This window comes from Cibotium barometz, chromosome 9 (assembly GCF_041138505.1).
Source record: "Cibotium barometz isolate CiBa-2024 chromosome 9, ASM4113850v1, whole genome shotgun sequence".
NCBI classification, from domain to species: Eukaryota; Viridiplantae; Streptophyta; class Polypodiopsida; order Cyatheales; family Cibotiaceae; genus Cibotium; species Cibotium barometz.
This window is the reverse complement of record NC_141054.1, coordinates 39,064,845-39,089,702: the sequence shown is the minus strand read 5'-3', so window position 1 is coordinate 39,089,702 and position 24,858 is coordinate 39,064,845. Positions and strand designations below refer to the sequence as shown.

The 24,858-nt window shown below is 43.0% G+C and overlaps 1 protein-coding gene across 2 annotated transcripts in view; it reads right to left on the bottom strand.

The window, feature by feature from the left end:
- Window positions 1-19,905, bottom strand: part of LOC147635563 (deSI-like protein At4g17486) — a 38,739-nt gene extending 18,834 nt beyond the window's left edge. Inside the window, exon 1 of one of the 2 annotated variants that reach the window (XM_086802898.1) lies at window positions 18,976-19,905. In XM_086802898.1, the coding sequence (XP_086659024.1) occupies window positions 18,976-19,117 (142 nt within the window). In that variant the 5' untranslated portion in view covers window positions 19,118-19,905. Of the gene's footprint in view, window positions 1-15,346; window positions 15,466-18,975 lie in introns of those variants that run through there. The other variant, XM_086802899.1, reaches the window with a different exon arrangement.
- Window positions 19,906-24,858: the final 4,953 nt, after the last annotated feature.

The following is a 24,858-nucleotide window of genomic DNA, read 5'->3' as shown; positions in this document are numbered from 1 at the left end:
GGCGAGGACGATGCTGGAGCATCGTGATCTTCCTCGTTCACTTTGGAGAGTGGTTGTGGCTCCAGCTGTCCATACCCTCAACCGACCTCCGATGACTTCAGTTGAGACCAAGGCAGCTAGCAAAGAGAGCAAACAGATCGGGTATGCACATATACATGGGCATGTGGACTGCAGAGAGTTGTTTAGAGCAGGCCACCAAGGAGAGGAAAGTACGAGTTGCTACTTTTGATGCAGTTTCTAAAACCGAAAGCATGCATGCTGTTTTTTTAGAAAAACATTCTAAATAGAGCAACTTTTGCCGTTTTTGGGATTCTAGAAGGAAGGCACCAATTCTTTTTAAGAAAAAAGCAATATGGGCGTTTTTTTTTTAGCTAGAGGTTGACTCCTTTGATCAAGCCTGGGACAAGAGTGCTAGGAGGCAGATTTCGCAACCCTCTTGTACATGGAACAGGAGTAAGTTCTTCCTTGCCACTATTTTTAGATTTTCTCGCATAAAGTGTGTTTGTTCCTCCCGCTTTTTTGTAATTTCCAGAATCAGCATGTATTTTACTATGACATAGCAGCAGAACTTAGAAGGATCCCTTTTGAGATTAAGATAGGCACTTGGGTTTGGCACTTGTGGGTACGACGGGAGCACTTGTTTACTGTGGCACCTTCTTTCACCTCTCAGGCATCTGTGGGTGAGAAGGAGCACGCACAAGGAAAAAGCAAGCATTGGCAGACAGTATGTTTTATAGCATAGGCCAATGGGGAGGCTTGGTTTGCTTCCTTGCTTCACCGCACCCGCACCCGCACCCCCACCAAACCCTTACCTCATCACGCAAGGGGTTAATCCTTCGTCGTCATACTCTACGGGGTGGCCGTTTGGGACGTGACTTGATCCGAGTGGATTTGTGTATTTTGAGCAGTATACTTTGAGTATAAGCATATGGCTTATGGGCCAGCCCTAATCCAGCTCATAAGGCCAGTCCATATGGGACTTTTGCCTTGGTTGATGCTTAAGGCATCATAACCCCACATAAACAACCAATCGGCCAGTAGCATATAACAATTAGCCAGCATAATGCCAATAATCATAACATTAAATGCTTAAAAATTACAAGTCATGGGCTCTAAGAGCTGGCCAACAGCAACATGTTTGCACCAACCAATATCTGTTCATTCATTTATAAGCAGCCCATGGTCCATTGCATAAATCACTTCATTCATCAAAATTCAGCAAAGCAATTCAAGAGAACATGTGTGCTTGAGATTGTAACTACACTAGCTAGGTGTGAATGTCCTTGGGCACCGTCTCATGAACAATACACACGTCAACACTTAAAATATAAAAGCCACATTGCACAAAACAACTGAATGATACATCACTGCACAAGATAATCTACAAAAGAGACAGGCATTGCACAGTACCACTGGGGCCGCGAACGGGCCAACCCCCCCACCCCCGTCTCAATACTACAGTATATTATTGGAGTATTTAGTTCCAAGGGCGGGCCTACCAGATAATCCAATATAATGCAAGTATGAAGACAAGTTACTCAAACAAAAGTATGTCGAAGTAGACTGTCGATGCCGGACTCGTCGAATGAGTGAAAGTAGCCTAGCCACCAATCTCATACACCTGGAGGGAGGTGAACAAAAAACTGTCGTTCTGAGACCACGCACAAACATGCACTCTCATACTAGAGCCTAGCTCACACCCTCGCAGCAGCAGGGACCGTGGCTCAAGCGTTCCTCGTACACGGTGTCAATAACTAGTACTCAAACAGGTACACTTGGTGGCACGTACATCTGGTACTACAGATATAGGATGATATTCAGCAGGTACTTGCCGATACAATAGGGTTTTCAGCATGTACTTGTAGGTACAGTTAGGGTTTCAGCATGTACTTGCAGGCACAGTTAGGGTCTCAGCATGTACTTGCGGGTATAATAGTCAGGTACAAGTGGTGCACACTGCACAGTCCATACAGCAGCTACAGAATCGGGTACTGGTGGTACAGCAGGTACAGTGCAAGAACACAGTCGGGTAGAGCAAGTAGAGGGCAGGTGCAGTGCAAGTACAGCATGTACTGACTGTGCAGTTAGGGTTTCAGCATGTACTTGCAGGTATAATAGTCGGGTACAAGTGGTGCACACTCCACAGTCAGTACAGCAGCTACAGAATCGGGTACTGCTGGTACAGCAGGTACAGTGCAAGTACACAGTCGGGTACAGCAAGTAGAGGGCAGGTGCAGTGCAAGTACAGTCGTTTGCAACCGGTAGAGGGCAGGTACAGTGCAAGCACACAGTCGGGTACATCACATAGCACTGTACGGCAGCAGAGAGAAGCACTTGGAGCTAGTCAACTTGCAGATGGAGAGGTAGGGAGGGATGCGCCAGCTGCCAAACGTGAGATAGGAGAGAGAGCAATTGTGGGAGAGGTTGGTGGGCTTGAGGTGGAAGGGGTCCAATGTTCATAGGACACGTGGCATAGCCTCCCCCTTTAATGAAGGTGGGCACCTCTATAAGGTGCCCCCTCATTAAATTAATGAGTCCCAAGGCTTGGACAGGCCATACTTTGGTCCTTGGGCCCAGGCACTAGCCGATGCCCAACTTAAAAGAATGTGAACTGCTAAGGTTATAAAGTCTTAGAGAAATAAACAAAGGTTTAAATTAACACTCATCACCTGTTCACATGCCACAAACCATGTAAGAATACCAAGCATTCGCACGGTCCACAGGTAGGCATCCCCTGCCTGTGAACTGCACACGTCACTGCAAGCCGTCACACGAAAACAAGTAACGTCAAAACAATTTCAAGCAAGCAGAGATGCGTGCATATGCATTATGTAATGGATATATCTCCCGTTCTTGGAACCTCTAAATAGCAAGTCTTCCTGAGCACAGAACTAGCTCAGTGGGAAGCCTAAACTACGGGTGACCTTGCGTTGGGCAATCCTCAATCATCATTCATCATCATTGTACAAAGTTCTCCAAAGAAACACAAGCAACTCACACATTTAAAGAAGGCTTTGTTGCCGGTTACGACCGTCAACCTATTGCATGCTACATTGGTATCAGAGCTACAAGTTGTGAACCAACTTAACTACCCAAAAGTAAGAGCATCCCATGGATAGTAAAACTATGGTCAAGAAAAACCACCCATGCCTCCACAATGTCAAGAGAGACTTCTTCAGAAAGCTACAAAGAAGACATGGAAGGAGAGATCAACAAAGAAGATACCACCACGGAAACAGTTCCGTAATTCAGTGAAGACTTCGTCATAGCAATCTTGGAACAAAACAAATTGCTCAAGCAACAAATTGAGGCGAAAGAAGAAGAAGCAAAAAAAGCCAAAGAGAAAAAACACAAAGAGGAGGCTGAAAAGGCCAAGGAAGCAAAGAACTTTACTCGTGTAAGGCAATTTGAGAAAGTATCACTAGAACTCTAACCCTGAGACTGATCTGTCAAATATCCTCCTACAATCATTAATCAAAGACGGCTTAAGCCCCAACCAAGCTCTCTGTCTTTGAAATCCTGCTCACAATCAAACCCATCAAAAACAATCCAAATGGATCCTCTGTCTCTAAAGCCTCAATGTGAACTCCAAATCTTGCGGAAAAAATCAGCAGATCAAGCCTCAACAAGTCTCACCACCTCCCTCACTCGAAAAGTCTGGTAGCACGTAAATCCTTAGAGTCAATTCCAACCAATTATCTATCCATACTTGGGCGTGGTAATAATCTCTGTACCTAGGGGATAACATAACATACTTCCCTATCAAACGTAGAACTATCAAGTAAACAAATACATCTAAGAATTCTCATCCAAGGTCGCAATCCCTAAGAATACTCACTCTATCTAGGGTAGCGATCCCTGATAGAGCATCCAACAGAAGCTGTCACACCTTCAAGTCCTTCAATGTTAGTGAATCTTGCAAATACCCATACTAAACATAACCTACGATCATGCTCAACATCTCATAGGCAAAATCAACCGCTGTCCAGCTCGAACAAGCAACTGGGAATCATCATCAGACTCGTCTGGATCTCCAAGAAGTGGCAGCTCATCAACAGTGGAAGCTGGAACATGCTCATCAAAAACCACATCTGTGCTCACGACAACCTCGTTCCTCTCCTAATCATACAACTTGTATCCTTTGGAAAGAGAGTTATATCCCACAAAAACAAGCTTCTGGGACTTTGAGTCAAGCTTCCCCTCTGCTTCTTTGGAATGTGGTCATATGCATCACTCCCAAACACACGGAAATGGGAGACATCTGGTTTCGTGCCAAAATACGCCTCAAAGGGAGTCATGTTTGGTACTGAAGTCGTCGGACATGGTTGAGGATATGGACAGCCGTAGCCATAGAACCAAGCAAAAGCTTGGTCCTTTTGGGAAAGGAAATAAACCCAAGTGAATCTGCTACAATCATCATGCAGCAGCATAAAATACAAAGAACCTCCCAAGGATGGCGTCTGCATAGGTCCACACAAGTCAATGTGTACCAACTCCAAAGGTTTTCAAGCCCACCTGGAAGCCTGCTTCAGAAAAGATTCCCTGTGCTACTTACCACGAATGCAAGAACTACAGCGTCCCTGCCTGCTGCCAACATCTGGCAAGCCAACCACCATCTGGTCCCGGAAAGCTCGTCGCAGCGCATCCACATTCAAGTGGCCAAACCGAAAGTGCCACAAGTCACCAATCTGAGAGCCTGTAAGAGAGGAGAGTGCTGAGAGTTTGTATATACCGTTCTCCACTCCGCCTTCCCAAAAAACCTGGCCTGTCTCTCTATCCCGTAGAGCAACAGAATGCTCCTCAAACTCCACCTGGAAGCCAGTCTTGCAAACTGTCAAATCCCCTTGGATCTCCTCGTGATCGTTCTTGGTACGAGACTCGAATCCTGCAAACAAACGAACAAACGAACAAGGGGGTGCAGGCCTGACTCACCTCCCAACATGACAGCCGTGGGCTAGCCCACAGTCTTGGCTTTCCCCACCGAGCCACGAGCTGAGCTAACTAGGTTGACGTACCGACCAATCTCCTCCTCGCGACGTCCCATACCGCCACGAAGCTACCCTCGCGGGCCTCGAGATTGCTGCCGGCCTCGGCTACATAAAGCAGGTGCACGTCTGCACTAGATCCAAGCTCCAAGACCATAGAGCTCTCACAAACTCGCGAGACTCTCTATATCTCAATAACTAACCTTGGCCACCCTTTTATAGACTCTTGGCCGGTCATCGGGCGTCCACACTTGGCCGCCCGCCCGTCCATACGTGGGTTCCCGCCCGTTAGTCTATCCCTAACTCAGCTCGTCAATCAGCCTGCCTAGCTCCAAGCTTCCCCAAGCCTTGAAACTAGTCTTGCGTGCATGTAGCACACGGTAGATACACACTGTGCACATGACATACTCCCCTTCCTCTAAGAGCTCACTCCTAAGCTCACTAAAAAGCCAGGGTAATCTCTCTGAAGAGTAGTCAATGTCTCCCATGTAGCGTCCTCCTCAACACAGTCCTTCCACTTGATCTTGTGTTCCGTGATAAGCGTATTACGCAATCTTCTTTCACGAAATCCAAGAATCTTTTCAGGTTCGTGCAAAACAAATGTCATGTTCTCGACATCTATAATTTCTTGAGGAGTAACTAACTGATCTGTTCCACCCAGTACTTCCTTAAGTCTACTGACATGAAATACAAGATGAACTTTCACATGAGAAGGCAAATCGAATTCATATGCAACTGAACCAATCCGTCGTGTAATACGAAATGGTCCACAGTATCTAGGGGATAATTTCGAAGATCGACCTATCCGTAAAGTCTCGAAATCTTTCGGAACTCGCAAATACACCATCGTTCCTTCAGAGAACTCTCTGGGTGAACGATGTCTATTAGAATAAAACCTGTCTCGGTCTTGAGCACTTCGCAACTTGTAACATTTCCTGCATATCTTGCTAAAAATTACGTACTGCATCATGCTGAAGGCCTGAGAATCCTACTGTAACAGGTGATCTAGGTTGAAAACCATACATAAGCATGAAAGGTCTAAAACCTGTACTCGTATGCTTAGTACTGTTATATGCAAATTCTAACATAGGAAGATAATCCTCCTATGAACTCTGTCCTTTGGATACATATGCTCGAAGCATATCCTCCAAAATCTGATTCACTCTTTCAGTCTGGCCATCAGATTGAGGATGATCAGAGGAACTCAAATTCAAAGTTGTTTCCAACTTCTCAAAAACAAGTTTCCAAAAGTCACTCGTAAACTTAGAGTCCCTATCACTAACGATGTCATGCGGTAACCCGTACAGTCTAAACAATTGCTTAATAAACTGCCGTGCTAATTGCGTAGCTGTAATAGTCTTCTGGGTCGATAAAAATCTAGCCATTTTTGTGAAGCAATCCGGTAATAAAGTCCATGGAAATACTTTTCCATTTGTTACCTGGGATTCGCAAAGGATACAACCCAGCCTGTCTAAAGCGTTCAGCTTTATTTGCCTGACAAATTTGACACTTTAGAACATAATCTTCTACATACCCTTTCATCTTTGGCTAATAAAAAGTGTGTTTCACTAACGATAGCGTCCTGTGTATCCCAGGGTGTCGAGCAGAAGGGGCGTCGTGACACTCCTTAAGAATCTTGGACATAATGTCCGGGATCTGTGGTACACAAATTTTATCATTACGGAATAGTAAACCATTCCGAATCATCCACTGGCCTCCTACAGCCTGAATGGTAGATTGCTCAGTCATTGAGTCTTGGTCAATCAATGAGCTCCCGTCCTGGATCTTCTGCCAAAATGGACCAAAATAACTATCAGTCCTGCAAAGCCCTCTCAATGACTGAAATAAGTCAGTAGAAATCTCGGTGAACGACAAAGTATTCACCTCTCTAATTCGACTAAGCGCATCTGCAATACTATTCATGGACCCTTTCCGATAATCTCAAAATCAAAATCTTGCATTAACTCCGCCCAACGAGCTTTCCTTCCTCTCAAATCATCCGCATCACACACATACTTGATTGACTGATGATCAGTCAATACCACAAACTTGGAGCCATATAAATAATGTCTCCAAACCTTGAGAGCATGAATCACAGCATAAAGCTCCTTCTCAAGGGTTGGCCAACGAGATTGAGTGTCGTCTAGCTTTTTACTTTCAAAAGCAACCGGTCTACCATCTTGAAATAGAGCAGCCCCGATAGCATAGTCACTGGCATCAGTTTCAAGAACATAAGGCCGACTAGGATCAGGTAATGCTAAGATAGGTGCTTCCTTGACTTTATCTTTCAAAAGTCTGAAGGCCATATCCAAAACGTTATTCCAAGTGATAGGCTGATTTGACTTACGTCCACGACCTTTCAATAAGTCGGTCATCAGTAGTATGAGCTCAAAGTACTCCCGCACAGATTTCCGAAGAAAAACTACAAAACCGAGAAAAGAACGAAGTTGTTTCACTGTTTGCGGTATAGGCCAGTCCAGAACCTTCTGAACTGAGTCATAGTCAATGCTCAATCCATCTCGAGTGATCTTGTGTCCCAAGTAAATGATGTTGGTCATAAAGAACTCACATTTACTTAACTTAGCATATAGTTGATTCTGTCTTAAAATAGATAAGACAATCGTGAGGTGTCTGACATGATCCTCAAGAGTACGACTATATATCAAAATATCATCCAGGAACACCACCACAAATTTTTCCAAATGTTCACGAAAAAGATCGTTCATCATTTGCTGGAAAGTGGCTGGAGCATTGGTTAACCCAAAAGGTAATACGAGAAACTTGTAATGGCCATACCTAGTCCGAAAGACGGTTCTTTCGACATGCCTTTCATGAATACGTATCTGGTGATAGCCAGTACGTAAATCTATCTTCGTGAAATATTTTGCTCCTGCTAACCGGTCAATCAGGTCATCTAATCTAGGGAGAGGATAACGGTTCTTAACGGTCAGCTTGTTCAATCTCTTGTAATCTATACACATTCTCCAGGTATTGTCCTTCTTTCTCCTAAGCAACACAGGTGCACCCCAAGGTGATTTACTTAGACGAATCTGGCCCATCCTTAAATAATCGTCGAGTTGTTTAGCCAACTCATCTTCCTCAGCTTGGCTCATCCTGTAAGATGGAATACTGACAGGATGAGCACCAGGGATCAAGTCAATGCGATGATCTACTGCCCGTTCAGGTGGTAAACCCGATGGCAGTTCCTTAGGAAATACGTCTTGAAAGGAATCAAGTATCTTCTATAATTCTTTACTTTCAAACACACTTAATTCATTGACATCCATGGAAGGTATGAGAAATGAAGAAAGTGAAATCAATACACAATGGAAAGCGGTATACAAAGAAGAATCCATTATATTTCCAAAATCAATTGTATTTACAAGAGGTCCCTGAGAGGGATGAACACAATCACCTAAAATACTATACTGGGTGTCCTTATGCTGAAAAGAAAAAATATGACTAGACCAATCTATCTGGACTTGAAGAGTCTTAAACCACTCAATCCCTAATAACAAGTCTACATTCTCTAGGTGCATAACATAGCATTCCAGAGTGTCTTTGTAGTCCTGAATCTGGATTGGAAGCATCTCCACCTTTCGATCCCATACTTGCCTTCCCGCAGGTAAGCGTACCTCATAGGTATGATCGCTGGGTGTCGTATCAAGACTCAATTTCTACACAAGTTTGTAGTTAGCAAAGTTGTGTGAGCTGCCAGGGTCTAGAAGAATGTGAATCTTATGGCCATTTCATAAACTCGGAGAAGATCATGCAAGCCAAATACTTTAGAATTGAACAGACAATTAGAACAAGTACTAGGGTGAGAAAGTACACTAATTGACGTACCTGTCAGAGACAACTGGTTAGCTGCCTTTGGCTTGGGTCCTGCGTTTGTCTTGGCACCCTTTTGCTTCGGACACTCGTTACGCATGTGTCCTTTTTCTTCGCAGATAAAACAACGTCCTTCCTTCTTGAGCTTTAAAGCCCTAAGGAGTCGTTTCTTCTTCGCTAGTGTCAAACTTGAATTCTTCAAAGGTTGGTCCGAAGACTTTCCTTCTGTCGTGTTAGCCATAGGTGTGGAGAACTTTCTTTTATGCTTGTTTCCCTGATCGGTAACAGGTTTCGACTTGGAAGAGACCATTGTATCATCATAGATACGAGCTGAATAAATGGCCTCGTTTACATTTGTTATTTTTTACCTGTAAACGGTATAAGTCTGGTAAACCAGCTACAAAAAATCCCAAAAGAGTAGTGGGATCCATCTTTGTAGCTTTCATCTGCAAGTCCCTAAACTTCTGGAGGTAGACCTCATAAGTGAGGTGCTGCGAGGTCATGGTCAAAGTTGAAAACCGAGCAACAACATCATAATCATCCTCTTTCTTGAGGAATTCTTTCTTGAAGACGTCTTCGAATTGTGCCCAAGTCGTTGACTTAGGGTTGAGTTTCTTCCACCAAAGCAAAGCTTTGCCGGACAGGAAACCTGCTGCTAACTGGATCTTTTTCCCATCATCATATGGATGAAACTGAAAGTGAACTTGCCACTTATGTAGCCACGTGTCCACGATCTCCTTGGTGCGCTACTTTTGCTCGCCCCCGAACGGTTCCGGAGTAATGTTGGGGCCTAAAGCAAAGGCCAAGGTATCCATACCTGATAGAGTAGAGAGGGTAGTGGTCAATAGAGCGATGGAGTTCTGCAAAGCTTGCATCTGGGCTGCGATTTGTGCCTGACGTTCAAGAGCTACTTTGAACTCTTGGAAATCTGATTTTGACACAAAATCGTCAAAAAGATCGACATCAATACCTTCCGTAGCCGGCAAGCCTTCGCGTTCCACAAGGGGCTCCAACTCCGATTCTTGGGTCGACATCGTGAAGAGGGTAAGTGGAGAGAAAATTCGATCTTTACACAATGAAAGTGCGAGTGAACTTGAGAGCTTGAGAGCTTGAAAACTTGAGAGATGTGTGGCAAGAAGCCCATTTAAGGGGGTTTTTAAAGATAGCCCCAAAAGCTATCTTTAGCTTTTGCTTTTGTGTTTTTTTTTATGTATGTATATATATATATATATATATATATATATATATTCTATTTTCTTTAAAAATAAAAAATAAAACACCTTGAAACCTTGGAGGGGGAGATTTTTTTAACTATTTTTTAAAAAAAATTAAACTAAAAAAAATGAAAACCCAAAAAAAACGAGTGCTTTCCTTGTTTTTTTTTTCTCATCCCTCCTGGATTAGCCGCCGGCATGCTGTCTGCTGACGTCAACCTGCTGCCGGTTTGCTTTTCAGCTTTTGCGCCAGCCTCACGTAGGTATGGCCACAAGCGGCATGGGCCTGGGCGCCTACCTGGCCTGGCCTAGGCGTCTACGTGGGCCTGGCCTAGGCACCAGCCCGCCTGGCCGAAGCGCTGCGTAGGCTTGGCTGCCTGGCCGCCTGGCTACGCAAGCCCATGCGCCCGCCTGCAGGGTCGCCTACAGAGGCTTGGCCAGCTGCCAACCTCCGATAGCCAAACGCTAACACCCGCCAGCACCTTCTCTCACATGCTTGCTCTCTTTCTCTCGCTCTCGTTCGCGTTCAACCAAAAGCAGCGAATCATGCTTTCCTGTTTTCTCTCACTACGTTCATGCGACTGCACAAACGAATCATGCCTCTTCATTGCAAAGCAAACGACCCTACTTAGACTACCACCTCCCATCAACATGGGTTTCTTTGATGAAGAAAAACACATACTGAATCTGAAAAAACAGCAGTATGCACAGAAAAACAGCAAACTTTTTTAACACATACCTTTCTTCGACCTCATCTTCTCTACCTACCGACTTGCTCGTTCACGAGGTATGCTCTGATACCACTGTCAAATCCCCTCGGATCTCCTCGTGATCGTTCTTGGTACGAGACTCGAATCCTGCAAACAAACGAACAAACAAACAAGGGGGTGCAGGCCTGACTTACCTCCCAACCATGACAGCCGTGGGCAAGCCCACAGTCTTGGCTGTTCCCACCGAGCCACGAGCTGAGCTAACTAGGTTGACGTACCGACCAATCTCCTCCTCGCGACATCCCATACCGCCACGAAGCTACCCTCGCGGGCCTCGAGATTGCTGCCGGCCTCGGCTACATAAAGCAGGTGCACGTCTGCACTAGATCCAGGCTCCAAGACCATAGAGCTCTCACAAACTCGTGAGACTCTATATATCCCAATAACTAACCTTGGCCACCCTTTTATAGGCTCTTGGCCGATCATCGCGCGTCCACACTTGGGTGCCCGCCCGTCCATACTTGGGTGCCCGCCCGTTAGTCTATCCCTAACTCAGCTCGTCAATCAGCCTGCCTAGCTCCAAGCTTCCCCAAGCCTCGAAACTAGTCTTGCGTGCGTGTAGCACTCGGTAGATACACACTGTGCACATGACACAAACCTCATGCACTGACAACAGATGAAAACCAGGTGCGGGGACGTAAAGAACACGAGAGGAATGCTTCCCCCCTCTACCATCGAGAATGATCTCCATCCTACCCTCACTATGAATCAGTATGGTGGAATTATCGCCAATGAAAATGCGACTGCCGTTTAAGATCTCTAAGAAATCGCGGGAAGGAGTCATGTGCCTAGAAGCACCACTATCAAGCATCCATTCCCGAGTATCCCTAGCGGTGAAGCCAACTGCCTCCTCGCTCGAAGAAGATGAAGCATCTGTGTCCAAAATCTCTAAGTGCACAAAGGCTGGAATCTTTGAAGCTGAAGCTGAAGAATCAACACTCTTCCCGTTATTCCGCTTGGGACACTTCCTCCAATAGTGGCCTTTCTCGCCACAATCGTTACAAGTCTGCTCGGCCATCAGTTTCTCACAGTCTGAATCGGGCTTCTTCTCACAAGACTTCTCCGATGATGAAGACTTCCCTTTGCCCTTGTTGTCGTTATGACCTTTCGACCACTGGCCAATCAAGGCCTCAGAACCTCCGCCCTGTGGAGAGTTCGTAAATCGCTTTTATGGTCCAAGACCATTGGCACAAGCTCCTGCCACATGATGGTGTTGAGCCTGCCACTGGTGATCAAAGAGGAGTAAAATGCTGAGTATTGAGAGGACAAATGGAACAACAACGTGATGGCCATATCCTCTAACGATATCTCTTTCCCTGCTTGGAGAACCTCCTACTGAAGAGCCTGCACCTTGTTGATGTGCTCCCGCATCGTCGACGACTTTGCAAGATTCATCACCCACATTTGAACTTCCAAGGAGATCCTCTTCATGGATGATACCCTATTGTACAGAGAAGCTAAACCCCTCTGGCCAGCGTCATATGCTTTATGTGATTGATCACCTGTGGTGTGCAATTTAGAAAGATGAAAGAACGGACACAGGCATTGACACGATCCCATAACTATGCTTGAGCCTCCCGTTCCTTCTGTATAGAGGGTAACTCCCCGTCTTCCAACTCCGGCCGTGGAATCCCAACAACAATGAAATCAGCCAAGTCATAAGACTCCAAAACGGACTCCATCATTACCTTCCATATGCCGTAGTTGTTCCCGCCCAACTGTCGGTCCACCGGGAACGTGGGAGTGTTGGGATCTTCACGTGCTTCTCAGCCATCTTAAGCAAGTCTGCCATCTCAAGGGTTCACAAGGTCTTGTGAAGGGAGGGTGGGTGGGAAAAAAGAAGAAGAGGAGGTTGCAAATAATATGCAAGGTGGCTGTCCAAAGGTGATGGCCGCCTTCTACCCAATCTCCAAGTCCCACATAGCCCAAACAATCTCCAACCAGCACCTCAAATCAGCAAACCCTCGACGTCCCACTGTCTCCAAGCATCAAGCCACCTGGGGCTCTGATACCATGTCAAAATGCACAACAGAAATGAAGACAAATGCTATAGAAAGCAAAACGCAAATGAAAGAGAGAGAGAGAAGCTGTGTAACTCTGCTATATACACTCAAGAAAATCCCAGAATGACAAGTGAGAAGTGTGGGGGCAAGGGGGCCATTTTATATGGCCCCATGCTTCTAGTCAGCCAGCCTAAAACAGGCCGACAGCAACCCATGCTCCTCACGACCAGCCAATGGGCAGCCCCCGACCAGCAACCAAGCAAGTCGGCCAAGTGCCTGAAGTCGGCCAGGATACCTGGACAGGTCAGGTACCAAAGCAACTTCTAAGAACAGCCGACAGTCCTCCACACCTTAGGGAAAAATGGAAAAATACATGGAGAGTGAGGAAAAATGGGAAAACCTAAAACAGGCAGCCTACAGGCACACCCACAACAGAGACCCTGGTAAAGTGTACAGACAGGAGATGACTGCTAACATGGCACTCCGAGAGGTGGTCGGTGTCAAGGGCTCACGTCAATGGATGCAAAGATACTCCGAGGTGGTAGTGGGTAGCGAAAGATGAAGTGATGCAGACTCTAGAGACAAGGGTGCTGCAATACCTGAGTGGTGGTGAGGAGCCTTTCTTAAATAGAGACCGAAAGGGTACAAGTGAAGAGACACATCCTTGGGAAGGGGTGTGGCTCTTGAATCAATGGTTATGTCCTTTGGACTTAGGGATGTGTCTTTTAATGAATAGACATGTCCTTTGATAGTGACCCATGTGTAAGGGTGTGACCCTTCATAGGTGTCCTTTTAGTTAATAAGAGATTAAGGAGTAATTAAAGAGAGATTAAGAGAGTTAGTCACAATCGTGACATTCCCTCCCACTTAAAATAAGACTCCGGCTAAGAAGAGATGGTTGTCTTTGAAAGGATTCTCGAAGAAGTTCTGGATATTCCTGTAAGTCTTCATCACTTTGCCAAGTAGAGTCGGAATCATTAAGATCTCTCCATTTAACCAAAAATTATGTAGTGAGCTTATGTCGTGTTTCTTTCTGTCTGACATCAAGAATTGTCTCTGGAATTAAGAGTATGTGTTCATCTTCGATTTATGAAACATAATCCAAAATATCTAAAACTAGAAAATCACCGTCCACAAACTTCTTGAGCCTCTCTCGTATCACGGTCATCATCACCTCCATGGCCATGATCATCCTCCATACGCTCCATACAGTGGGCTACTGTCCCAAGATATGAACTGATGAAAAAACGCTGATGTGTTGTAGCAGAGAGGGCTGCTGTCCCAACGATGTGATGCTGATGTAAAACACTGATGTACTGTAGCAGAGAGGGCTGCTGTCCCAAGGTATGAGCTGATGTAAAACGCTGATGTGCTCTACTGTAGCAGAGAGGGGGCTGCTGTCCCAAGATATGAGCTGATGTAAAACGCTGATGTGCTCTACTGTAGTAGAGAGGGCTGCTGTTCCAAGATATGCTGCAAGAGAAACGTTGGTGCTGAACAGCGAAGATGATGATCTGATGTAGTGCAGGCGCCGACAGCAACAGCAACAGCAAGTGTACGATGTGGTGGTGACTAATGTGATCACGGATGTGGTGCTGATGTGGTACAAATGCTGAATGATGAAGCAAATCTATATATATGAGGTGGGCTGCTGGTCAGCCCAATAAAGGGGCTGTCGGCCAGCAGCACAAGACATAAAAACCCAAAAATAATCAAATAAATCAGATCAAAACCCCTTTTAGTGCTGGAAAAATGCCATTTTCACACAAGATCCTAGTGTCCCATGCCACCAAGATATACCTCATATAAATAATAAAACCTCCTTTATATTGCAAGACTGAGTTAGGGTGATCAATCCTTTCCCAATCCTTGTCTTGATGCGACTATACCTCGCCTCATGTTACGGTCTCCTTGCAGGTAGGCTATAAAGGAACAGCCAGGTCAATTAATCCCTCACAAGAGAAAATAAATCCCGGAACCATGAGACAGTCTCTGACCTAGTGAGAAAGTCCACCACTCAATCTCCCTCTAGATCTGCTCTAACTATGCTTTAAAGAAATCATCTCATATCTGCCAACAACCATAGCAAGAGCATCTAAGAGCCCAAAGGGTATTACAAAACTGGTACTAGCTATTCCACAAGTGCAAAGATCAACCTTTAAAATAGGTAGCACTCTACAACCTATCTCTAAAAATAATTCGTATGGGAAGGAATATATAGTTGCCTTTGTCAATCTTGTGCTTCAAGAAGCACCCTCGTCCATCAGGAGATTTACTATTACCCATCCTCGGATATTCCAATACATCGAAGCTAACTCAATACTTCCAATTAGCGACGACAGATAAAATGAACAACACACGTCATAATTATCTTTTTACAAAGTTTAACACAGTTCACTAAATCATGGATGGAACCACAAAATCACTTCCTCTATAATAAGAGTGATTGAGATACATGCCAAACACACATAATCATTCAGTTACATCCTCACTCGTAGCTTCCTTTAGCTCGGTCAAATGGGCTCCCTTTGACTTTGACTTACCCTTAGCCTCTGGACAATTCGTCCTCATGTGCCCTTGCTAACTGCACGTGAAGCATCGACCCTCCGTAATGTATTGGAGTGTCTGCACCGCTTTCTTCGCCTTCTTTGAATTGGGGTCTCCCAAAGTCTAGGGTTGACTTTGGGTTTGAGTCTAAGAATCTTTCCCATGCTTAAACTTTCGTTTATGTTGGGATCCTTGACTGGTCTGTCGAAGAGGGTTGTTAGGGGTTTCTTTGGCTATTTCTAAGAATCCTTCCCATGCTTAAACTTTCGTTTATGTTGGGATCCTAACTGGTATGTCAAAGAGGGTTGTTGGGGTTTCTTTAGTTGTGTCTTAGCTAGCCACAATCTCATCATAAATCTTGGCATATCGGAGAGCATCATCCAATATCTTGCTTCAATTATTCCTAATCTGGAGCTAATATTCATCAAGCATCCATCCAGAAAGAATAATCCAAGAATAGTGATGGAGTCCATCTAAGTTATTCAAGCTTGTAACTCTCGAAACTTTTGCAAATATATGTCAAAAGACATATTCTTCATTTCCAAGTTTTTAAACTTGGAGATAAATGTCGTATTCATCCTCGGCCTGCACTGACACTTGTCGAAAAACCCGCTCAAAATCTACCCACATCGTAGGTTTCATGCATAACACTTTCCACCAGGTCAAGTAAGAGCCTTTCCAAGAGCCTTTCCTATCAGGAACCCCTATACCATATGTATCCTTTTATCCTTAGCAAAAGGGTGGAACTCAAAATGTGTACCCCATCTGTGAGCCAGGAGTCAATTGTCTCCTAAGTCCTCTACTTTTTCTCCCTCGTGTAGGACTCTCGAGTAAAAGAGGGTGCAACCAAAGCTATCCCAACTCCCCCTACTATCACCAGACCTGCCAAAGTTGTTTGCATAACAAACATGGTGTTAGTCAGGTTCGTAATCTACTGCTCTAACAATGTCATCCGTACATCAAAGTCAACCTTAGTGACAAGGTCATCAACCGTCACATCGTCATGTTGATGGCCATCATCAAATTGAACATTCTCGTCCATCCCACGATCATTCTCCACTAAGCACTTCATCAGCCATGACAAACCCTAGATAATTTGTTGCTGCTCAAGGAAAACTCCCGTGTCGAGATGAAGTGTCACCCGAAATCCCGCTCATCCCCCGATCACAAGTACCAATCCCGCACTTGGAAATTGGCCATGTACTTTCAGCCCTCTTAACCAAGGAGATTGTTGTTGTGTATGGAGAACTTCTAAGCAAACCTACTTTTTATACTAAAAAGTGGAGAGGTTAACTTGCTTTCGAGTTTTTTCTCAAAAGACTAAAGTGCTTTTCAATTTTATTGAAAAAATCTCATGTGCTTTTATTGACTTAACTTTTCCCAAGCCATCGCTTATAAAAATAAGAAAACTGTTTTTTCCTTCCAAAAAACGATGATGCTTTTTTCTAAAAGTGCCGGCATGTTGTTTTTTTTTTGTGTGCGCTAGCTTTTCCTAGCTTTTGCCGGTGCTTTTGTCTACTGGTCGCCCTCATCTCTGCGCCTTCTCTTGGCTGCCGGTGTTGGATGCTTGCAACGCCTACTAAATGTTGCACACACCATGCTTCTGCACAAAATGCACAAGCTGGCCCCGCTACCCTTCGCCGGCTAGCTTTGGCTGCCTGGGTGACTGCCCAGGCTACGCTAGCCTGGCTGCTACCCCAACACAGCCACCTAGGGCAGCCAAGATTGGCTGCCCTAAGGCTAGCCATCATAGGCCTCAAGCCTTGCAACCCTCAGCCACCTACAACCCCTATTGGGTAATCACTACAGCCATACACATATACATCAAACAGCAGCGAATCAACTCCTTGCATCCCCTCTAACACACAACTATTCTTGCAACCTTGAAGCCAACAAAAACTTTGTACAACTTCTGTACAGCATCAATTTGATAGAAAGAGAAATGATGAGAGGCTTACCTCGGAAATCCAACACGAACAACGCTTAGACACGAATACCTCTTCAGCCTCTGTGTTAAGGTTGCTCTAGTACCATCTGTAAAGTCCTTCCCTGAATCTCCCTAAACACAACTGAAAACCAAGGTTAGTCCTTAACCAAACCATGACACCTACGGATGGACGTTGAGGGGGGAGGCATTTGCTCAATGATCCAGCCTCATGTTGTCACTGACAGATGTGCTCTATTATAAGGCCTCCTATATAAGGAGTAGCCATTGTGGTCAGCACCCAACAATTCCCAATTAGGACATTGAATGATGGCAAAATGGTTAGGAGACGACTTATGTAGGCTTGGAACCCTACTAAGTAGAATGCATGCTTGTGTCAACTATGTAACCGCATTTGTGAGCACTAGACAACAAGCAGAGGAGAGGCTATTTCCAAGTTGCAGAACCCATTTGAGGGTCCAAACGGTCTACAACAATCGTGCGAGCTATGCATTGTCCCAACAAGACAATGTTATAATCTAATATAGCCCCAATCGAATGATATGGTCGGTTGGTCATTTTGGACCAGATCATGGGTTTTGTCGACAAGATTGACCTACGTCCATGCCGACCCTAAGCACTTTATATAGACTAGTTTCTTCAAGCTCTTTGCAAGCAAGACATCCTTCGTCCAAAGTCTATCTAGATCGCCATTAAAGCTCCTTACCTAGAGGACACCTAGGTGGACAAGCAACCATCAAATTGTAATCAAAGTTTGCAAGCAATAATATTATTTGCTCTCCCCTTCATTTTGCAATTCAATGCTTTGTGTTGTGAAGATTTCACTTCGGTTGTTCTGTGTGTATTCTTGCAGAGCAATGACCCCGGAGTAGCTACGTAATTTGCCACTCCAACAAGGAGAGTGTTGGGAATGCAAATTGCACGCTGTTGTTGGGGCCTTGCAACATGGATCATTGGGTACCCGTTATCTCATACACAGCGATATCAGAGTCGCTATAGCGCTATATAATTGGGATCAATGATGGATTCCTAGCATCTCCTCTGGCCAATCTTTTGTAAGGCACGGAAGGGAGACAAAAGGCCCCCCACCCCCCTTTGCAATGGTTGCACTCACCCATTTGGTGCTGACCATGCCAGTCGTGCATGAGGTTGCATACGCTATGGTGTTGAAGCAGATCTCACATGACCTAAGGCCACCTGCTCTCTTGATTCGCATGGCGCGATTGAAGAGGGGTGTTGGGAGGGCAAATCATCAGTTGTGTGGTTGGGGACCTGCCATGTGGGAGATGCCTGTAGGCAATGGTATCTGCATGTAGCAGTGCCATGACAGTTTGCCTTTCGACACCATGTTTGTTAGAGAGGCATAGTTGCAGCCATCAAATTTTCCCTTAAAAAATGGCCTACCAAAGAAGGTATCTTTTGCTCTAAATGAATCTTTCTTGTGGGGTCTAGGACAGGATGATAGATGGTGACCTTGGAACACACATAAAAATCAATCAAGCAACAGCATGTCGAGTACCCTCTTCAGAAATCTCTTTTGATTACATAAATTTTGTTTGCCATTACACAAAGTGATGAAAGCCCAAGTTTTGTCTGACTGCATGTTGCATAGAAGTTTTTAACAGCAAAAGACTGCCTTTACGATTTTATTTTTTTAAGAGGACATTAAAATTACCTCACCTTCAACTGCAGAATGGTATACACCCAGGCCCACCCAGTACATGTATCCATTCATAAGAGTAAGGTCGTATATGTTTAGCTTCAGGGGTTCTCCAATGATGGTGTTGTCTTCTTCCATGGCATCAAAGAGAGTCTGGACCATGGAGCCCCGATCTGGCAAAGTGCAAATGCAATGACCACAACAGCTTACAAATGCTCGAGACTACTCAAAGTCCCGAGAAAGATTACCACTATATACAATGTCATCCTGCGATATAGCATGCATTCCCATTCCTTATCCAGCCACTTGATCTGTCAAATGAATAACAGCCATTTCTGTTGCAGATGAAGACTACAGGAGAAACCCTAGTGATGAGACACTGCAGAAACCATAACAGATGGAGGAGTTGGCTGAAACTGCACAGGGCGGGAACACTAACACTATGGAAGAAGAACGAGAAACCCTCAAACAGGAGGAGATCCACGATATGGCTGAATCCATTACACCGCACGAGATCCAGGATATGATAGAAACCCTAAAGCGATCCGAAACCCTACCTCTAACACCGCAAAAGGCACAGGATATTACTGAAACCCTAACACCGCAATATGGTTAAGACCCTAACACCGCAGGAGACCCCGGATATGGCTGAACACCTAACACCGCAGAAGATCCAGGATATGAACACCGCAGAGGCGCTAACACAGTGAAAACCTGGAAGCATAATAGGGCATCAGCACAACAATGGCATGTCTGTCAGGAGGATTAAAAGTTGTGATGGGGAAAAATAGGGTCAGGGTAGCGCGCCCAACAAATAACGGCGATTACAACATCGTCGTGGGCGTAGACGTCTTCTGTGTGTGGGCAGCCTGCAGGACCTTCAGCGCCATAGCTCTAAGGAGAAAGCAGCAGCACAGGAAATAGAAAAATTGGTTTATCAGAACGGACACTCTAGGTGGGCGTTACAATTTCATAATCCCCAACTCAATCACAACGTGGGCCCTACATGGTTCGTATTTTGAAATATTCTTTTTTAATGTTTTTTTATTGTGTAAAATCACACTTCCTAGAGTACTAGTGGCTACCGCTCGGCTATAGCCCACAATTAGTTTTCTAAAGTTCTAATTCACAATCTTTTATTTATTCCCTCCCAAAAAAAAAAGTTTTTTTTTCAAATCCCAATGAGTTTGAGTCCATGGACTCAAACACTATGAAGCTTGGAAGGAAGTGCATTGAGAGGAAGTGTTGTGGTTATTGCAGCTTGAAGCTTGGCATCAATATCATTGGCAAGAGAGAGAGAGAGAGAGAGAATCATATTTGGCCATATGTCCCCGTACTTTGGATCACATAAACACACACATCGTCCACCCACTTTTTCTCTCTCGCTGTGTAAGGAAAGATGAAATCATATTTGGCCATATGTCACTCTCTCTTCCTCCCTATACTTTGGATCACATAAACACACACATCATCCACCCACATCTTCTACCTCGCTCCCTATACTGTGTAAGTAAACGTGAAATCATATTTGGCCAAATGTCACTCTCTCTCGCTCCGTATACTATATAAGTAAAGTTTAGCCAAATTCACATTTGATCGAATATGATTTCCCTTTAGTTACACAGTATTGGGAGCGATGCGTAAGTAAAGGTGAAATTATATTTGGCCAAATATGATTTCACCTTTACTTACATAGTATAGGGATTGAGAGAGAAGATGCATTTAACAACCCATTTATTAAGACCTTGCAATCCAATTAACTTGGGTGTGCTTGTTTAACCTGAAAATGAAAGGATCAAATTACCCAATTTCCAACGTCAAAAAAAATAACCTTTGGTACAACCACTGTGGTTAGAGATGTAGGGTTAACATCAATCCGGATTCTCTAAACTTTTATTATTAGCATTGGATAAGCAGAAATGTGACGTTAATACTGAAATATCTAAGATAAAGGACAATGAAGCTTTATTATTAGCATTGGATAAGAACAAAATGTGACATTAATACTGAAACATCTTCTCTTCTCTTCTCTATATTATCTTAAGGAAGAGTTTCACAAAGCTGCCACATGGCAAGAATTTGGAGGTTCGGGAAGGGGAGGAGGAGGTTTGGGTAGAATTTGAATTTTGAGTCTCAAAAGACGTGCGAAGCACGGGTTGTCCACTACTCTAAGATAAAGGACAATGTTAAAGATTTGGCATGAAACCTTAAGTATGTATGTGCATGTTATAAATCCAAGCATTGAAGGTTTGGCATCAAAAGTATGTATGTGCATGTTATAAATCCAAGCACTAAAGGCTTGGCATGAAAAGTGTCTCAACCTTAATTTGCCAAACAAGCTTCACAAGTTTGAATTTTGAATTTTTGAGCTATCCCTGGAACCTTCTTACCTAATGAAAGAAAAAATAGAAGCCTCCCTCTTAAAAGGTGAGCTTCATGATAAAAACTTCAACGTGTAGGTGTCTCTTATAAAATACATATATAGGTATGTATAGGTATATATTTGTCTAAATATAATATAATAAAATATTATATATAAAATCTATTTACATGTGTGTGTATGTGTGTGTGTGAGATATATATATATGTATATAAAGAGAGAGAGAGAGAGAGAGAGAGAGAGAGAGCTTCGAATGTGTGGGAGTGGGTGTGTGAGAAGAGAGAGGGAGTGTGTGTGTGTGTGTGTGTGTGTGTGAGAGAGAGAGAGAGAGAGAGAGAGAGAGATGTGAGATGGGGCAGGTCTATGGGAGAGAGCGAGTGTGAGAGAGATGGGGACAAGCCTATGGGAGGGGGAGGGAGAGAGAGAGAGAGAGAGAGAGAGAGAGAGAGAAGTAGATTTCAATAAAATATAAATATAGATTAAATATATATGTGTGTATGTGTGTATTTTTTACATTTATAAATGCCCATATATATGTCGTGTGTGTGTGTGTGTAATATATCTATCTATACTATCCATTACGCATAAGTTTTGGAGGGAAAGGGACACGTGCTGATTGGAAGATGGCCAATTATTGGGGTAGGGGAAAGAGAGAGGGGAGTATGATGGGGAAGGGAGGAGCCTATGAGGAGAGAGAGGGAGAGAGAGAGAGAGAGAGAGAGAGAGAGGGAGAGGAATAGGGGGGGGAGAGGAGTGTGGGGATATGTTGAAAGAAAAAAGATTAAATAATATAATATGATATAAAAATATAAAGATTAATAATAAATAAGTATAAAATATAGATGTATATAGTAACAATATGTCAATATATAATAAGTAAAGATATTAAATAAATATATATATCAAATCTTTAATAATATATTATAATATTATATATAATAAAACATAAGTATAAATAAGAAAATTAAAGACATATATATATATAGTAAATAAATTATAACATGTTATAAATATGATAATTTAATATAATTAATAAATAAAATAGATAAATTAAGAAAACTAAAAATACATATAGTAAATATATAATAATATAATATACTAATGATATATAAATTAATATACATATAGTATAATAATATTGTATTAATACTATTATATATAAGCACAGATACGTACACGTACACATAATCACACGTGTGTGGAGGGCGGTGTGTGTGTGTGTGTGGGTGGGTGTAAGGAGAGAGAGTGCATGTACGTGCGTGAGAGAGGTTGTGTCTGTGCACATGAGCAACATAGGAGAGAGAGAGAGAGAGAGCTTCTGTGTGTGTGTGAGTGTGAGTGTGTGTATGCGAGATAAGTGTGAGGAGAGAGAGTGCATGTGCACGTATACATGTGTGAGAGAGGTTGTATCTGTGCACATGAGCGACATAGAGAGAATGCATGTGAGAGAGACATGTATAGATATGTGTATGTGTGAGAGTCACCCATAGACCCATGCACATATATACATGTATATACACACATGCACATAGGTGTATACCAACACACACACACATGCACATAGGTGTATACCAACACACACACACACACACATGCATACACACTCACTCAAACATGCTTGCACACACATACACATGCATAGATGTATACACAAGCACGTAGTCGCACACTTACATACTCACATGCATATTTACACACATGCATACAAGCAAAAACTTCATGTTGCAAAGCAATGTGCAAGTCACCCACTTATCAAGATTTAAAGATAACTCAACTCTCCAAAAGAGTAAATGGTGCCCTTCATAATATGTGGATTTATAGTGTATTTGGGTTTACTATCATGTTTCATTATACATTCATCTAAATGTGTAAGTATTGCTAAGCTTCCTATTACATGCTTTTTAAAAACCAAATACATAAATTTGGTTTTAATGTGTCCAATTATAGTATAATTAATTGGCTTTATGTAGATTATAAACCTTGATTATTGAGTTTAGTGTGCACATTATTAGTCGTGCTTAATAAAAATGAAGACACAATATTCTTGAGATTACTATTGTGAATATGATGACTAGATAGCATTATGTACATTTCTCTATCCAAATTAGAGACATTGTACTTTTGAGAATATGATGACTAGATTGCATTATACACATTTATCTATCTAAATTAGAGGCATTATACTCTAAATTAGAGGCATTATACACATTAGAGGCATTATACTCTATAAAGAGGTTGTGCAAGTCAAGAGGCATTATCTATCTAAATTAGAGGCATTATACTCTATAAAGAGGTTGTGCAAGTCAAGAGCTTACCTTAGCCTTGCTGAATCATGTGTCATTGGATCTTACCTTCGAGACACACTGTGTCCTCACTCTATTGGTACACCTCTTTCTTCACCCCCTTATTAGCACAAATCATTCATGTGTGATAATAGAGTGACAAATGTGCCCTTCCACAATATCTAGGTTCTTTGTATATTTGGGTTAGCTATCATGTTTCATTGGACATTCATAGTGTATTTGGGTTAGCTATCGTGTTTCATTGGACATTCATCTAAATGTGTAAATATTGTTAAGTTTCCTACTACATGTTTTTCGAAAACCAAATATTGCTAAGTTTCCTACCACATGCTTTTCGAAAACCAAATACATAAATATGGTTTTAATATGTCTAATTATAGCATAATTGATTGAGTTTATATAGATTCTAAACCTTGATTATTGTGTTTAGCATGCACATTATTAGTCCTGCTTAATAAAAAATAAAGGCACGATATTCTTGAGATTACTATTATGAATATGATGACTAGATTACATTACACACATTCCTCTATCCAAATTAGAGACATTATACATTGTAAACAAGGTTATTCAAGTCAAGAGCTTGCCTTAGCCTTGCCGAATCATGTGTCATTGGGTCTTGCCTTTGAGCCACAACTTTGAGCGTCCATCGTGTCCTCACTATGTTTGTCAAACCAGAATGCTCACACTAGAATGCTCCTTGCTAAGGAGGTGAAGAAAGAGCTCACTTTATCTCGGTGGAGGAAAATAGATATTGGCCTTCATAGTGGTTCTCTCTCACAAAAGGCATGGAAAAGCTAATGCAAGAGGAAAACCTACAAACAAATCTATCTACTAGAATGTATCCGTCAAGAAAGAAAGATTCAATAACATACATGTAAGCAAGAGTAGGGAAGAAGTGGAGCTCATAAGTATTCTCTATTGCAAGGGAATGTATTTCTTAGTGTCAAAAATGTTTATTGCTAGTGTTTAAAACAACTTATATACAAGTGACTAGTTTTCACACTAGGTCGACCAAACTAAATAGTCCGACACACTATTACTAATCTTAAACAAATATGTACACGAAGTCCTTAGACTTTCATTATTTGACATTAAGCTCAAGATAAGGATGCTTTATATGTTCCAATGTTGTCTTATAAGAAATAAGTGCCCATTTGAGCAAGTAAACATACCCCCCTTTCTGTGATCACCTCCTTGCATCGCTCGAGCCAGTTGGT